General features: G+C 48.6%; 1 protein-coding gene across 9 annotated transcripts in view; it reads left to right on the top strand.

The window, feature by feature from the left end:
* RALY (RALY heterogeneous nuclear ribonucleoprotein) overlaps positions 1-17187 on the top strand; it is an 86276-nt gene extending 69089 nt beyond the window's left edge. For 6 of the 9 annotated variants that reach the window (XM_023251316.2, XM_019826628.3, XM_019826623.3 and 3 more), the window contains 7 exons: positions 6437-6701; positions 8105-8177; positions 8376-8423; positions 10487-10653; positions 11376-11489; positions 11697-11887; positions 14313-17187. In XM_023251316.2, coding sequence (XP_023107084.2) covers positions 6446-6701; positions 8105-8177; positions 8376-8423; positions 10487-10653; positions 11376-11489; positions 11697-11887; positions 14313-14696 — 1233 coding nt within the window. In that variant the 5' untranslated portion in view covers positions 6437-6445 and the 3' untranslated portion in view covers positions 14697-17187. Of the gene's footprint in view, positions 1-6436; positions 6702-8104; positions 8178-8375; positions 8424-10486; positions 10654-11375; positions 11490-11696; positions 11888-13078; positions 13128-14312 lie in introns of all 9 variants that reach the window. The other 3 variants (XM_006929833.5, XM_003983608.6, XM_019826629.3) reach the window with 3 other exon arrangements.
* Positions 17188-17956: the final 769 nt, after the last annotated feature.

Genomic DNA, 17956 nt, shown 5'->3' with positions numbered 1-17956 from the left:
GGCCTGTTTGATGCTGTTACCAATGTTATAGTTTAGGAATAGAGACCTAATGGTATAGCTGAGGAGTGAGTCACTGGTTCAGCAAGGCCTAAACCCCAAACCCCTCCCAGCTAGCGTTCTTTCCTCTCCCAGCCCCTTATAGTATGGTTTGATAGGCATGGGTGGAAGCACCTTTATGAAATTTCTAGGTTTGGTTCCAGACACTGGGACAAGGGAGAGAGTATGCGTAGGCCCTCTACCCCTGACTCACTCAGGCAGAGTATGGAGCACTGGGAGATGACAGATGGAAAGAACGTAGGGCTGGAATGTGGATGATCTAGACTGCTGGGCTAGATTCATCTGTTTTCATGGGGCCTAGAGCATTTGAGTTTCTTATGTAAATACCTACTGGTCTTAACCATTATATCAGGCACTTTGTACATGTTATCTCTGATCCTAACAATCCTGGAGGTTGGTATAATTCCCATTTTGCATTTGAGGAATCTGAGGTTTACTGAGTTTAAGGGACATGTCCAAGTTTACATCTCATAAATTGTAGGGTTGGAATTGGAACTCATTCCTGTCTGACTCCAGGGCCTGTGCCATTTCTGCTCTTTCAGGTGCATTCTTTCCTTTGTTATTAGGAAACAGTTAAGAAACAGGTTCCTGGAGAGAGGGCTTTGTTGAAAAGCTAGTAGAAGATAGTGCCCTTGAGCATTCTTCCCCAGCATCTCCATAGTGCCTGCACAGAGGGGAATGAATGCTTAAGAAATGTTTGTTGAATGGGTGAGGGGGATAGGAGTTGGGTAATAATAGCTATAATCCTCTATCCTTTTATAGTATGTTACAGATGCAACAGAGCACTTTCATACTGATTAGCCTATTTGATTTTATATCAGATTTGAAAGGTAATCAGGACAAAGATTATTTGTTTTCAGAATAAGGATGATAAGGCTCAAAGAAATTATATGACTTGTTGCAGGTCATATGACTAAGAACAACAAAGCCCAGGGCCAGGCCTCCTGAACAAGGAGAGTACTCCTTATACTCTCACCCATTCTAGGAGCCCTCAGTATTCACATCCTGGGAGCTGGAGTTTCTCATGGGAGTGGGAATTGTCAGGAACTAAAGAGCATTCCTTGGGAAATTAGTCCTCTCTGACCAGTAATTATCATTTTGGGCAATGCTAATGAGCTGGGGCCTGGTGAATTGAATGAGATTAATAGATGTTCTGTCATCCTTGGCCGCCTGTTAACCAGGAGCCTCTGGCCTCTGGACCAAGGAGGCCCTGGGCACTGATCAGTCTAATTGCTTGGCTTTCTCCAGAAATAACCTCACCATCACTGATAGCTATTTTCCTTCAAAATCATTCTCATATCCCTAATGTTATCTAAGGGCAGAGGTCTGGCCACAGGCTGGTGTGACCCTCATCTGCACTTTGGAGAATGAGACCAGAAGTGTCAAGCAGGGCTGGCCTAGACAGAGGCTGTAAATGGCACTGGGAGGCATCAGGACCAAGACCAGCAGCTCCTCTTTTGAAATTAGTGCTTGAAGAAGAGATGCAGTGCCAGGTAGGATTTACAGAATTGAGGCAGTGGGCATTCTGATGGCTAAGTGCCTCAGAGGTTAGGCTGAAGACTAAATTTGATCCTGATAGCCAGGATTATGAGGGCTGACATGGCAGAGTCAGAGCCTTGGGACAGTTGGTGAAACAGTGGTGTGTAGCAGCCTGGATTCTAGTCTCCTAGCTGTTCCCTTTACTAGCTGGATGACCTTAAGTAAGTCACTTACTTTTGCTGAGCCTCAGCTTTTCATTTATAAAATGGAACTAACAACATCAGGATCAAGGACATAAACTGGTTTTGTTCATGAAAGTCCTTTAAAGTCCTTACCTTGGCAATCAGTATCCAAGACATCTCTTTGAATAGGCTTTTGGAGTCAAACAGACCTGGGTTCCAGTTCCAACTTTGCTCTATTAACCAATAACCTGGCCTGAGTCTTCATTCCCCTATTTAAAACACCTCACAGAGCTGTTGTGAGGATTAAATAAAGTGGCACATATAGAGTCAGAAGCTCTTCTTACCTTCATGGTTCTCTGGGGGTCTCATTTACCCAGAGTTCAGGGGTCATCATACGTTTTAGGGTATTTCTACCTTTACAAAGCCCTGTCACTTGACCACATGTTCAAGCTTGGGCTCTTGGCTTCTAAAACATAGCTTCCATCTGAAATGTTTCAACTGGGAAAAACAATTTGTTTTTGCCAAATTTCCTCTGTTCTTACTAGCTTGGAGAAGTGAGCCCATCCCTTTGAGCTGTAAATTGCATTTCAAAGCCTGTGTCTCTGGTGGGTTTTAATTAGCTTAAGGGCCTGGCTTTTATGCAGCAGTTGTTTCACCAGCAGGTAAAGGTCAAGACCCTTACTTGGGAGCCAGTCCCCAGTTTTCCTCTAATAGCATATCTGCCCCTTCCCAGCCCCTCACTGTCCTGAGGGGCAGTCTTTCACCAGCCCAAAGGAAAGATGGAATTTAAGAACTTGGAGGACTAATGGGGTTCTCGGCCTTGCCACTCATGGGCTGGGGCATTGTGGCCAAGTCCATTCCCCTCTGTTCCTCAGGGTGAGAGTATATAAACCCCATGTTCACTGAAGCCCCTGCTAATCTGACATTGTAGAAGTTTCTGTGAAGAAGTGTGGTCCCTACTTCCTCTTCCCACCACCACGAAGAATCATCTTTCTACCCAACTCTCCTTGGCTCGTCCTTCTACTCAACTCTCCTTGGCTCATTGCTAAACATGGGGCCTCTGGGGGGCTGCAGACACCTTGCTCTCAATTACACAGCTAATCTGTGAGGCAGAGCTTGGCTTGGGGAAATAGCTTATCAAATCAAGCAGCTTCTGCTGAATAGGATGTCAATATTTACTAAGGCTCATACTCTAAGCTAGGGGGAAGCCTGGAAGAACCAAGAAAGAATCGTGGGGGGAGTATTAAATTGGGCATGGTTGGTCTGCAGGGGGTAGGAGAGTGTTTGGGTCAGAGACTCTAACACTCTGTGTTAGTGTTTTTTTTTTTTTTCAACGTTTTTTTTTTTTTTTAATTTTTTTTTTTATTTTTGGGACAGAGAGAGACAGAGCATGAACGGGGGAGGGGCAGAGAGAGAGGGAGACACAGAATCGGAAACAGGCTCCAGGCTCCGAGCTGTCAGCCCAGAGCCCGACGCGGGGCTCGAACTCCCGGACCGCGAGATTGTGACCTGGCTGAAGTCGGACGCTTAACCGACTGCGCCACCCAGGCGCCCCAATGTGTTAGTGTTTTAATGAGATACCTGGGGGACCCCCCGCCAGCCCTGGCCATACATACTTAGGGCTACAGCTAGTCCTTCTCAGCACCTCCTGGGACATTATTCTTATTGCTTCCTCCGTAATTCTTATTGGGCACTTACTGTGCCCAAGCCTTCGTCAGGCCTGCCTCTACCATTTGCAGGACAGGACAAGAGTACAGGTGGAGACTTACATGCCATATGTCTAAATATTTGTTTGGAGGTTATAAGTGAAGCTAACAAATTGTTAGGTTCGTAACAACCTGGAAGACTATGTCTGAATTTAGAATTCTTGACTCTTTGGGATTCTGTACCTGAACCTAGCAGTTCTGGAAGAACTGGTCTGGGCACCTTTTCATTTCCTAAGCGCAACTTGATCCCTCACTTTGAGGAGCCTCATAAACATGTGTTTAGACACTGAAGCTTTTCCATATTCCTGTAGATAGCTATTCCTTTGGGCTTAGAGAGTATGCACAGTAGCAGCACAGCCTTCCCTTGGAAGAGCGTACAGGCCTTGAAAGCAGATTAAGGGCTGATTAGATGGGGTGGGGGAGTGGGTGGAGTATAGGGGTTGGTGCCTGGAGCATGCTTCAGATGGACATTTCTTCATGGCCCTGCAGATTCCTCACCCAGCCTGGCCACACGCATACGTGTCCCTCTGTGTGTGACATGGCTTTTATGCTTTTATACATGCATTCATGTCCCCCTTTTATACTAACCTTTGTGTGACATGGCTTTTGTCAGCCTTTTCTTGACATTATTCAGAATGTGCTCCAGTCTGACCTTCATCTCCATCTAGAATGGGCCTTACCAGTGTTGGGCAGTGTTGTCAGAACAGAGGAATTCAGCTAGTCAGAGCGTAATTAATAGATCCTATAAAGAGTTTCACTGTTTGTAAAGTCCTTTTATGTACATTGTCCCAAACCCCAAGTGATGAGAGAAAAGATTGAGTACTGCCAAACCTGAAGAACTTCTCACCAGCCAAGGAGTGAATGCTGATCCTGCTGTAGAACTAAACATAGTAGCTCAGCAATTCCTGCTCAGTGGTTGGTATTAGAGGCTCCTGCCAGAGGTAGGAGGGAGCCCAGCACCTGTTATGCCCATGCCAGGTCAGTGGCAGAGGTAGTAGACATCAACAGGTCTGAACCATCGCCCCCTTCTCTTTCCATCTTGGTCTACAACCCAGGCCAGTGGTTGGTTCCCTTCAGCCACAGCAGGTGGCTTCTCCCTGAGCCCAAACTTCATTTCTCTGAGCTGAACCAACCAGGAGAGTTATCTGATGCCTGTGGAGGAGCCCCACAAACTTCTTATATATATCCATGGATGGATGAAGAATTAACTTTTGAATGGCTTGTCATCCAGCTAGGCGAGGGATTATCACAGAGGACTGGGGGGGGGGGTGGTGGGCAAGGGAACCCACATACATGGAGCATTTTCTGCTGCACATGGACGTTATGTTAAGTGTTTTCATGGATAATATCTTTTATGTTCCTCACTGCTTAATAAATGATGACGTAAAAGTAAACTGAGCACCAAAGAATCCTTTCCAGGCCCTTTCCAAAGCTGGCACCAGCTCCTTCATCAGTAGCAGTGCCCTCTCAGCCCCTGTCCTTTACCTAGGATGGCACACACTTGACTTCAGTATATCCATCAAGCTACTGCAAGCCTACCCTAGGTAGGAGTAGGTTTTTCCTCAGAATTACTTATTCTCAGGTCCAGCCTATGGTTTCCTTGCAGTGAGTGCCATCTGCTGGTCAGAACATGCCAGCTTCCAGACTGGGAGGATTGAAGAGAAAAGGGTCTCTTACCATAGTGGAACAAAAGATAGCGCTTTCTCTGCCTATACTTAGCTCTGCTCTAATTCCCTGAAAAGAAGCTCCCTCTGCCCCCAAAATACTAGGTTTGTGAGCAGGTGTTTACAGTTAGCCTAGGTTGATGAGAGGTTTTTTGGTTTTTTTTTTTACATACTGCTTAGGGTCTTCAGCACCTTCTGTGATAGCTCTACAATGGGGTATTGAGATAGGAAGGTTCCAAAGGGATTTGTACAAACCCATGCCAGTGAGCAGAGAAGTCTGGGCCAGTAAGTAGAAATGCCAGTACTTACTGTTAGACTTTTCCTACTGATATCAAGCCTCCTTTTCCTTTTCCTCTGGAGCCTGTGCTCTGTTATAGCATGTCCAGGGTTGGGGGTAGGAGAGATTTATATGGCCCCTTGGGGTAAAAGACATTGCCAGGGTGTAGAGAGTGAAGTGTAGGTACAATATTATCTCTAAGCAAACAACAAAATTTGAATGAGTTAGTATAAAAATAGATAATATGCTGACTTAACTATAATATTTAAATTGGCTTTAGCTCTGGGAAGGAGAGTGATAGAGATGAAAAAAATGGGCTGTGGGGACCAACTGGCCTGTTTCTGACAAGTCAAAGAACTTATTAGAGTCTATTTCTGGTAAAATATGAATAATAGTAATAATATTTAATGGAGTCTTGTGATTACTCAATCTTGCCTGCCACCCTTAGCCTGCCATGAGTGCTCAGTGAGGCTTATTTCACTCACCTTTTTAAAAATGGTTGGTACCAATAAAGACAGCCATAACTAGGTCAGTGTCTGCATCAAACTGAGCAATTTTCATAATGTGGTGTTGTTCTAGAGCAGGTATTACCCGCGGTTACCATATGACTTCCTCACCATGGTTATACATTGAAGGAACAGAAGAAAAACTATGGAAGGTCTTCAGATTTAGATCCTGCATGGTGTAACATTTGAGATAAGCATTAAAGAATGGGTTTAAAAGAATTAGAGTCCAGCAGACCAGGGTTCAAATCCCAGCCCTGCTGCTCACTAGCATTGTGACCTCTGACTGTGCATTTTCTCCCTTGTGAAACGTCTTGGTTCTGCGTATCATGTCAGTACTAAATGAGAGAACATATATAAAACACCTGGCCATGAGGTCAGCATCCCAGTGAGATGTTTAAAGGGGAGGCTGAATGCTGTACGGTTGTGTGTATGTAGCAGGGCACAGAGCAATCCAGTTTAGCTAGGATTTGGGCCATGGGTAGCCCTTGAGCCCAACTGGGAGACCCAGTCTCACAGTGGCTCTCTCTCTCTCTCTCTCTCTCTCTCTCTCTCTCTCTCTCTTTAGGTGGCCACCATGTCCTTGAAGATCCAGACAAGCAACGTAACCAACAAGAATGACCCCAAGTCTATCAATTCTCGAGTCTTCATCGGAAACCTCAACACAGCTGTGGTGAAGAAGTCAGATGTAGAGACCATCTTCTCCAAGTATGGCCGTGTAGCCGGCTGTTCTGTGCACAAAGGTTATGCCTTTGTCCAGTATGCCAACGAGCGTCATGCCCGGGCAGCTGTGCTGGGAGAGAATGGGCGGGTGCTGGCCGGGCAGACCCTGGGTAAGCGTCTCTCTTTGGCCCTGCTCCTGGTATTCTCCTGAGCAGGTGCTGGCCTTCACTTTCCAGCTCCCCTCTTAGACCTTTCTTTTTCCCTTACTCTACTACTTGCTACCCTGCCCCTATCTGAAATGTTATAACTAAATAGTTATAAATTATATTTAAGTTATAAATTAAGTATTTATAAAATATGCAGGGTTGAGTTTTAGAAGCTTCTCAAAAATGGTTCTGTCTTGTCTTTGCTTTCATAGTGACTCTTAATGACAAGCTTTATGATTCTGGTTAAAATGCAGATTCCTAAGGGAAATGGAACAGAGTGGACTAGCATAGCCTGTAACATTACGCTACAGATGTCTTAGGTTAGAACGCTTTTTTTTTTTTTTTAAGTTTATTTATTTATTTTGAGAGAGCAAGTGAGCTCTCTAGAGGGGTAGAGAGAGATGGAGAGAGAGAATCCCAAGTAGGCTCCATGCTGTCAGTGCAGAGTCCGACACGGGGCTTGAACTCACGAACCATGAGATCATGACCTGAGCCAAAATCAAGAGTCAGATGCTTAACCCGACTGAGCCACCCAGGTGCCCCCAGGTTGGAACTCTTTATGAGAGCCGGGAGGAGGGGCTAGGAGCACAAGGTGAAGTAGGTGCCTTTGGCCTTGGTGCTATGTATATATGATGTGGCCATGTGGTAGTCTACCGTGGAGTGTGTACAGTGCACCTACTTCTGTGTATATGTATGTTCAAAAAGGGATATTGATAGATGTATTCCTGAATGTGTGATATGTGGATGTAACTAAACATGTGGAGAATATGTGAACACATCTTTAGAATGTATATATGTAAAGTGTATGTGTCAGAATGTATTAAGTGTGTGTAAGAAGATATGCATATTTATTTGTCAAATACTGAGATCCTGTCATAGGCTAAGCATCATTCTAGGTAGAAAGATGTTTGGTAGAATATTTGCTTGAATGTGGCTCATTTGTAGATAGGCAGTTATGTATATGACATCGGAGCCAAGTCTCAGTGTACTTGAGAGTCTATATGTTATTTTTGTGTGTGACTTGATTACCTGGATATGTGAACAAGTATGTGAAGATATGTATCTGAAGTACTTATTTACATCAGTGTGCTTGAGAATGCTTATATGTGTGATGTCCATGGCATGTGTGTGTGAGTGATATGTGTGTGAGCGTGTGTGCATCTGAATGTATACGAATTTGTAAATAGGCATATCTCTGTGATGTGTGGGTAGGAGTCTAATGTGTGAAGACCTCTGTTGGTTGTATTAGTTAGGAGAGTCCATTGTCCCTCACACATAGAAATTGCTGCTACTGTGCAGGAAGGTGTAAGTGTTTGGGCTCCCTGGTACCCTGCCAGCATCTGACTGTGCCTCCTTTCTCCACACAGATATCAACATGGCTGGAGAGCCCAAGCCCAACAGACCCAAGGGACTAAAGAGAGCAGCATCTGCCATATACAGGTGGGGCGCTCTGTCTCTTCTATCTCTCTCCATCTGGGTGGGATTGGTCCCTCTTTCCACAGAGGGAGTGAACATTGGTTGGTGACAGTGTGCCGAGCCTAGAATTTGAATTTGGGGAGGTGTTTGGAGATGAGGGCCTGTGGAGAGTGGGCTGAGTGGCTGTCCCTAAGCCCGGCCCTCTCCCCTTTGTTTCCCCAGTGGCTACAGCTTTGACTATGATTACTACCGGGACGACTTCTACGACAGGTGAGCAGGGAAGGGGCGTGCCCAGGCATGAAAAAGCCAAGCTGGAAGGGTCCTGAGAGATTACTGGTGTAGCCCACTCAGTCCTCCATGTGGAAACTGGAGCCCAGAGGTGTGGACGGGCATCTGCCCAAGGCTATTCCACAAGTTGGTGGCAGAGCTGGAACTAGGGTCTAGTTCTGCAGGTGCCCAGGTCAGAGGTTCCCCACCCCACACTGTCTCCCATTCTGACTGCCCTTCCACCTCCTAATCCTGGGTTGGGACTCAGTGGGACTAGACAGCAAGGGACAGATAACCATAGCAAATTGGATTATAGAAAAGGTTATTAGAGTAGGTGCAGGGAGTTTGAGCCCTCATGTTCCTGCTGTTTAGTCTCCTTACCTATTTGAGGTGCTCAGCCAGGTGGAAGGAGCCTCAAAATCTCAATGAATATCTCTTGGCCTTTCATTTATAGCCAGGAGGCCAGCAGTCCTTTGGAGGTCGGAATTAGTTCCTGGTAGAGCTATGTGGCCCATCCCTTCACCCTCAAGCCTTCCCAGACCCCAGCCTTGAGCTGTGGGCTCCATTCTATGGCACTAGCCACATTCCCAAATGGAAGTCATGATGGGGGCTGTTCCAAAATTCTCCCTTCCTTCGTCCTTCCCATCCTGCCTGCCTCAGTCTGTCCAGGAAGAACAGAACCTCTCTGAGCCTTGGTTTTCTCACCTCTGAATGGTTTCAGGAGACAGTGCGGTGTAGTGGAATGTACCCTAGCCTGAGAATCAGTCAGAAGACTGGGTGCTAATCTCAGCTCTGCCACTGAATGGATTGTGTGACTTTGGGCAAATCCCCTCCCGGTCTGTAAAATGGGCTTACACTAAGTAATCCCTCAGGGCTCTTCCAGCTCTGGGATTCTGTGGTTAGTGATTCTGACCAAGGCCAGAGCCGCCCCCTCCCCTTAGGGGCAGAAATGCAGGGTCTGGGACTGGATCCATTCCCAGAGACTCTCCATCTCCAGCCATCCCCACCCCAGGGCAGGGGCTCCCTGAACAAAGGAATGCCAAGCTATGGGGCATTGCATTGTCTAGTGATGGCATGTTTCCTGGCTGTCACCAAAGTGATTCCATAGTGTACCCCCAGGGCTGTGTTTCCCTGAAGAAAGGTAATAGTAGCAGATGTGGTGGGAGATACCCCTACTCAGCCTATTGAACTTCTGACTGATGAGCAGGAAGAGAAACTCTCTCGGAGAGGGCTGGGTAATGACACTGGGGACAGCATAGTCTGGGAGCCCAGGGATCTGATTGGTTGTCCAACCTTGATATTCTAATGGATCTCCTCCCCTCCATCTCTGAAGTGGAGTAAGAGGGCTGGGGTGATTAAGAGGGCCCAGAATTAGAACAGGTGTTTGGGACTCCAGCCTCATGCCTCTGAGGCCATAGTCTCCTGGTTTGAGAGTCTCAGTACCCTGGCCTTCACCTATCACACCTTTTAACATGTGTGCTTTTAACCAAGTTTTCTCATGCCCTGCTCTCACAATAGCCTTGGGGTGGGGTAGGGTGGGGGGCCTGGCACAGAATTTGAGGTAGTCATCCTCATTAAGCAGATTTCGGGAAAACTGAAGCTCAGGCAGGCTTAGGGATTCCCTATTCCTACATCTTTTTGTTCCCAGCTGGAATTTTGCCTTGCTTTAGGGACATTTGCAAACTCTGACCAGAGGTTGGGGTGGCAGTTGACTGAGCAGAAGCAGAAGCCGGCAGGCCTGGGTGTTAGGGGGACCTGGGGAAGGCTCTTTTCTGGGGCTGGTCTCTGTTTGCTCCTTCCTTGAACCAGGGTTGAAACCATTACCACCTGCCACCTCACCTCCCCTCATCTGACCTGACTGGTCGGAAAGGTGGATGAAATGAGATTCCCAGCTGCTTTTAAGGTGCCAGAAGCCCATCCTCTTCACTCCCAGGGCTTGCTGGGAGCAGGCGGAGGTGTGTAGTACAGGCTGCCCAGCCCTTCACCAGCACGTGCTTGTCTAGAGTCGCAGTGCCTTCTGGTGGCCACAGGCCATGCTGCAGCCTCTGGCCCATTTGCCCCTACAGGCTCTTCGACTATCGGGGCCGCCTGTCACCTGTGCCAGTGCCCAGGGCAGTCCCTGTGAAGCGACCCCGGGTCACAGTCCCCTTGGTCCGGCGTGTCAAAACCACCATACCTGTCAAGCTCTTTGCCCGCTCCACAGCCATTACCACCAGCTCAGCCAAGATCAAGTGTGAGTGACTGTATCTTCTTCCTAGATCTTTTTTGTTTTTCCTCATTAGCAAAATAATAGAATCATGTATTTTTACATTGGAAAATAGATGAAGGAACAAATCTCCCACAGTTCTGCAGCTCTAGCACAACCAAGTGAGTATTCTTACTGCATTTGTAAGAGGAAAAGCCTGACCTATGAGGAGGAGGGGCTTGGGTTGGGCACAGAAATGTCCAGTGCTGTGACATGGAGCCCAGTGAGGAGAAGGTGTCCTCTTTCCTATAATAAGGACAAGTTTGCACAGGCCCACTGCTGGTGTGCACATTCATTCTGGTGTACACATGTTGCAGCCAGGCACCCAGGAAATCTGATGGTAAAACACCCACATCCATCCATACACCTTGAAATCTGGGCACCACCCTATTTAACATAAGGAAGAACACATGATTGCTCAGGTGCACGCCACACCTGCATTCTCCTCCATCTCCAGTCCCTTTCATTGTTGAGAGGTCATGGGAAGAGATCCAGGTGCAGAAGGGTGGACTGGTTACTATAGGCATGGTCTCAAAAGTCTCAGAAGCCACGGGCAGCTCCAGCCTTTTTGCTGGCAAAAGAACCATGGATGAAGACAGTTCCTGCCACTGGCCTGCCTTCCTGGTTGACAGAATGGGACTAGGGAGGATCTTACCTTAGTGTCAAGCTCCCAGCCCCTGGGTGACAACGTATACTCCCTGTGCTCCCAGTAAAGAGCAGTGAACTGCAGACCATCAAGACAGAGCTGACGCAGATCAAGTCCAACATCGATGCTCTGCTGGGCCGCTTGGAGCAGATTGCCGAGGAGCAGAAGGCCAACCCAGGTCAGCTTCCATGGGTCCTTGCCCAGCTCGGGGACCAGGGGCACAGGGCAGAGTGCGGGGAGGTCAGCACACAGGGCAGAGAAGGGCTGTGGCCTCCAACGCCACATGGATCCACCATGCCGAGGCCTAGCTGCTGCTAAGATCCTGCCTTGGGCAGCTGCCCCAGGCTGAGTTCTGTTCCCCTCTTCCCACCCCTTTCCCCTCAAGATGGCAAGAAGAAGGGTGACAGCGGCAGTGCCAGTGCCAGTGGCAGTGGTGGGGGCAGTAGTGGTGGCAGCAGCCGGCCACCAGCCCCCCAAGAGGACACGGCTTCTGAGGCAGGCACGCCCCAGGGAGAAGCACAGGCTCGAGACGACGGCGATGAGGAGGGGCTGCTGACACACAGCGAGGAAGAGCTGGTGAGGGCACAGCTGGGGAGGGGTGCATAGGAGGGGAGCAGGGGAAGGGGGAACCCTCTGACCTGCTGAGTGTCCCTGTTGAGCTCCCTCCTTCCTCTTCCTGGGAAGGGGTATACCTATTTCAATTGCCAGTCAGAAGTCCCACTGAGGACCAGGGTAGACCTCTCTTGAGTCAGGGCCCATTCTAGACTTGGTTTCCATACAGGTTGGACAAGGGAAGAGTCAAGGGCTTCAGGGAGCACAGTCTGCAGAGTTTCAGGGGGCAGGACTAGGATTGCCTGGGGAAGCCTCAGGGAGGTTGGGTATCCACTTTACCTGAGGATTTTCTAAAAGCTGTTCCTGCCTAAGCATAAAACAGGTTGTCTCATGAGAGGCATGGAGGGAGTTCTTTGTTATTGGAACCCTTCAGAGTGAGGCTGGGAAGTCATTGGCAAGGAGCTTATGTCAAGTAGGAAGGTAGACCAGACTCTGAGTATGTATGATAACTGTTGTGTGCCTTCTACTTGTTTACCTAATAGACACTCACTGAGCACCAGGCCCTGTAGTTTCTAACTTTATTTAGCCTTAACAACAGCGTCGCACTGTGCAAAGTTACTACTCTTCCCACGTTTTAGCCAGTGAGGAAACTGAGGCTCTGAGGAGTAGAGTAACTTGCTCAGGGCCTTATAATTAATAGGGGATGAGCCAGAATTAGAGCCCTGACTTCTTCACTAGGTCTGGGACTTTCTCCTTTTCATCAGTGCTGGGTTCTGGCATGAAGACAGATGGGCTCATGGCCACTGTAGTTAAGAGATCCTCCTCCTTATGTCCCTAGCTTGTCTCTCCTTTTTTGGACCCATTTACTCTCTTAGGCATAGTAGTCTCCATAAAGGCCCTAACGAAGGCTTAGCTGTCCCAAGGATAGGGAGCTCACCCGTCCACCAGGCTTTCAACCTGCTATACTCTAAGAAGGTCTTTCTACGTAGAAATGTGCTCCCCTGCCACACCTAGAACGCCCTTGACTGGTCCCGTCTCTCTTCTGGGGGATGGGCTCAGACCATCCTGTCAGGATCCCAAGCCAGCTGTGTTGAAACTGGTCCCATAATCATCCCTCTTTCGGAGTTTGGTCTCCAGAAGTGCAGTGGGCCCCAGGGCATGACTCAGAGTTGGTAGTGAGTGATGTATGGTCTCTTGTTGCCTCCTCCCTATCAGGAGCACAGCCAGGACACAGACGCGGAGGATGGGGCCTTGCAGTAAGCAGGTATGGGGCTCCTGGTGGACAGGGGGTGAAGAAAAGTGGCAGGCATGCCATGAAGCAGACCTGGCAGGGTCTTGCTATGCCCAGCAAGGGCGGCCCCTCCATCCTATCAGCCATTTGACCATGCTCCTTTGTAGCAGGAACTTGCTAGGCTGTGGGAGCAGGAGCCATGGATGGGCTAGGCAGGCCAGCCCTGCACGGGTTCCCTCAGTGCACTCTGAGGCATGTTGTCCAGCTCCACCCTTCAGAAGTTCAGAGTCTGGTGGAGGAAGACACAAACCATGACCACCCAGTGTGAGCAGGATGATGGGCTGTAGAGGCAGGGTGTCCATAGGGGTGTGGTGGAAGAGTTGATACTTAGCTGAGCCTATTCAGGATTGAGGGAGAGGTATCTGAGGGAACAGCTTTAGCAAAATACAGGGTTCTGATGGTCCTTGGTATGTGGGAGATGGTCAGGAGTCTTCTGTGGCCATAGTCCTAGCTCTGCATGGTAAGGCAGAGGGAGCAGTTCATCATCAAAGTGATGTTTGTGCCAGGCTTAGGGGCTGGGACTTAACCCTGCAAGGTTGTGATTGTATCAGTGTAACACATGGGAACTGAGGCACTGAAAGGGGCAGGGAGGTAGCATATATCTCACTAGATCCCAAGGTGGTAATCGGTGGAGCCTAGGTTTGAATCCAGTGGTGTATGGCGTCCCAGCCTACTCTCTGGCCAGTGCTCACCCCCCTGCTCTGCCCCATTTCTTTGGGGGTCGTGTTCAGGGTAAGACAGGCTTGGGTGGAGGAAATCCTTGACCTCAGAGGTGTCTTTACACCTGACACGTTCATTTTGTGAGGTGCTCCACCAGCAAGAGCTTCCCAGACAGTTTAGGAAATTGTATATATGGAATCCATCCTCTTGGAGCTTCATGGTTGGTTTTACCAAGGAAGCTAAGTTTTACCTTGTGAAGCCAGTTCTCAGATGAGGTGCAGGGCTCAGGTGAGGAAAGTGGAGGCTCAGGGAGGGGGAGAGACTCACCCAAGATTGTATGGCCAGAAAATTAGGAGGCGAGAGCCAGAGCACAGGCACATCTCTGTCTGCAAACAGTAAACACCGTTCTGCCCTTTTGTCTTCCCAGCCCTAGTAATCATGGGTCCCAGGGGCTCTTCCTGCCAGCCTCAGTCTCTCCTTTGTCTCTCTCTCTCTCAGCCTGACAGGAGCAACGGCCAGCGGCAGGAGAAGGGCGTGCACTGTATCAGGCCTCATGTTGGGCACCCACCCCTGGATACCACCCCCAGCGGGTCCCAGGAGAGCTGGCAGCAGGCACCTCCTCCCCCACACGTCCCAGCCACTGCCACATCCTCTGCAGGTGCAGTTATCGGCCTCCCCTCCCCACGCACCCTCCCTGTTGGCACCGCCCAGGCCAGAGGACAGATGTTTCCCTATACTCTACCTCCCCTCCCAGGACACTCCCAGGCTTGGGGTTTTTCTATAGGTTTGGAGAGGGGAGGGTCACGGGGAGGGTACCCTGACAATAAAGAGATTGGATCCCAACTTGCTCTGAGATGGGATGGTTTGTATTTATTTTCTTAAGGTACCCTAGTCCTCCTGCCCAGCCAGAGTCTGGTCTAGTCTGCTTCATGCCAAGAGTCTAGTCTGGTTTGCTTTACCCTGTTCTTTTTCCTCTTTCACTTCTCCCGGTTAGGGAGCATTGTCTCGGGTGCATACTGCTGGGCTGTCTAGGCCTTAGTTTCCACAGCTAAAATGGAAATAGAAATGGCCAGTAGGGTTCTTGGGGGAGGGTCAGATGTCCCAGTGCCCAAGAGAATACTTTGGTGGCTGAAGTGCCAAGCAATTATGAGCTACTTGGTTAGGCAGTGGTAGGTTCAGGTCTTAGCTTCTCATTTAGTCTGGTCTTTCCCAGCTTTAAGATGATTCTGGAAACTGCCTCGTCCTCTCTTCTCTGTCCTAGTTTAGGATGCTTGTTTTTTCACTTGGGCTCTGTCCTCTCACCAGCTTCCCAGTCTCTGGCTTCTCCCTGCCCCATTTCCCACTAGCCACTATGGTGCTTTTTCTGAGTCATGTCCCTTCCCTGTAAAACCCTTACCTGACAGCTCACCGTTGGGACAAAACTCCCAACTCCTGTACATGATCCTGTATACTTTGGCCTCTCCTGTCTTTTGTCACCTGCCCCACACAAAACAAGTCCTTCCCTCTCATAGGCAGCAAGTCATAGAGCCTCACTCCCATTAACCTCAAGCATTAGGAAGTTGGCATCAGGATACCTGTGGCTTCCCTGTACCTATTCTGGGCTGCCTGTCTAGATGTTTGCTTTGTTCTCTGACAACTGACAGTGTTCCTTCAAATTTCCTCTTCTGTCCTAATTTTACTCCACAAGTTGACGAATTTCCCTGCGTTCAAATTCCTAGGAGAGGATCACCTGCCACAGCGGATCTTTTTGATTCACTCTAGGTTATATAAGTACCCTCCCCAGTCCTGTGAACCTGGTGACAAAGATGTGGTCAGTTAGTCTGGTCTCTCTGGTGTGGGCTTTGGTGGGCAGACACCCAGAAACGTGCTTTGCTCCTGGTCTGGCACGTACTCTTGCTCCTTTCTCCATCTGAGAGATACCCACTCATTATTAAGCTGCTGTTCCAGTGTCAGGCACCTCTGAGAAGTCTTTCTTCTCAGCTTACTGCTCTTCAAAAATTGTTCATTCTCTCTTCTAGACAAACTTTCCCAACACCGAGAATTCGGTCCTATCATCAGAAAGGGGTTTGGGCTCTCCAGTTGTCTTTGCATGTTCCTCAGAGTGTCAGGCCTGCTGGAATTCTTGTTGAAAATCCCATTTCAGACCAACTGTTCTACAACAGTCTCCATCAAACTTTCCCCAGACTTTGGCCCCGGGTTTTGGTGGAGGCTAGAGGCTGGGCTCGAGACAGTGCTCAAGCTAGGCCACCCTGGGTGTAGAATCACCCAGGGAAGTTTTTGTTGTCTCGTGTCTCCCTCCCTGGGCAGCCCCTCCTGCCTGTCATTGGCCGGCTAGCAGTCTGAAGCCTGAGTGTGGCTCTGCATTCCCAAGCTGTGCAGGGGCCTGATTAACCCGCCCTTGAGGCAGCCCAAGTTCTGGACCCACAGCTGAGCCAAATGCCCCCATCCTCGCTTAGCCATTGCCTCATAATGTGATGTGGAGCAAAGTTTCTGCCTTTTTGGCGCTTCAGCTCCACAAGTGGGCTCACAGTCCCCATATGTGTGCCTGTCAGGGACCCTGGGCAGCAGGGGGAGAGAGGGTAGAGGCTGAGGCCTTAGTGGACTTAACACTGAGGGCTGGCACCATGTTCCTGAGTCTCCAGAGCCTAGTGCTCTGTGCCCCTTGCACTGTAATAACATTTTCGGATTCTGTATGGCCATACTCAATAGTGACTGAGGCACTCACTTTTCAGGTTTGCGGTCAGGTAGAATAGGAGGGGCTGTGAGCTTCTGTAGTATGCTAGGCAGAAGAGCAGGGAAAATCCCTTCCAGGGCAGGAAATGTCTGCCCTACAAGGAGGCCCTGCCTAATCACCCTAGTACCAGGACGTCCTGGACAGATGGAGATCCCCATCCTGGCATCCCACAAAAGGCCCTAAACTGCTTAGCCCCTGGGAAGATTTGAGTGGGAAATTCACATCCACAAAACCCTGCTGCATACGTCTGCCCAGTCCTCTCTCATTCCGTTGCTCATCGGTTTTCATTTATCTGTTCAACCTCTGAAAACCAAAAGGAGATGATGAAACAGGATACCAGATTCTACCCAAAGGGCTATGATTCCATAGATATTTTGAAGATCTGAAGCCTCATTTGTGATCTTGGCAGCTGTTGAAGGAATTATCACAACCAGTGGTTTTACTGGCTTTTCTCCCTGTACGGCTGCCAATAAAGTTTGTGATGCAGGGCGAGTCTTACTCCTTGCTAGGTCTCCCGTTTCCTCATCTATGCAAGGGGTTGGCCTAGATCAGGGATAGTAAATGGGCCTCTTATCATCAGTTAACTTGTATAACAAGCCCAAAATGTAGTACTTTTAATAAACATTTATTACCTTCTGATTCAGTGGCTTGGAAATTTGGGCTACACTCAGCTGGGCAGTTCTCCTTATCTCATCTGGGCTATGATATGGCTGAAGTGAGCTGGCAGATTGGCTGGGGGGCCATGGGTCCCAGATAATCTCACCCACTTGTTAAGGAGTTGGCTGGGCAGCAGGGCAAGTGGGCCACATGTACCCAGAATCTAGCAGGCAGACCAGGTAAGCTCCAGTGTACAAGTGCTCTTCCAAGTTCTTGCCCAAGGCATGTTTGCGAGGCTCTTTTGGTCAAAGCAAGTCATATGGCTAAGTCCAAACTCTTAATTTGAGGAGTCTCAAAATACGGCCCAATTTTGTTTTTAATCTCTCTCAGGCCCCGTTTCATGTGCTGACTCAGAATGTTTTTAGTAGCAGCTGCTGGAATGCTTTTTGAGGATTTGGAGCAGTTTTTAGATAGCTAGGAAATAGTAACATGATGATTTGGGGTTTTTTTTTGTTTTTTGCTTTTTTTTATGGATGAGGAGTTGAAATGAGAGTACATGAGTGTCCACTCAGTATTAGCCGGGCCTGGCCAGGTCATCTCTAATCCTATCAGGACATTATACACTCTACAGTGGACCATCTGACAAGACCACAGAAATACGGAGTATAAAGCTGGGCAAGAATCTGATCTAGGTTTCCTGGGTTTGAATTCCAGTTTGACCATTGATTAACTTTGGGCAAATAAAAATCCCTATAGCCATGGCCACATTCTTTATAATAAGATTATTCTATAATAACAGTAAATAAAACTT

This window comes from Felis catus, chromosome A3, assembly GCF_018350175.1.
Source record: "Felis catus isolate Fca126 chromosome A3, F.catus_Fca126_mat1.0, whole genome shotgun sequence".
NCBI lineage: Eukaryota > Metazoa > Chordata > Mammalia > Carnivora > Felidae > Felis > Felis catus.
Note: the sequence above shows the minus strand (reverse complement) of the source record. Positions and strands in the feature narration are given on the sequence as shown.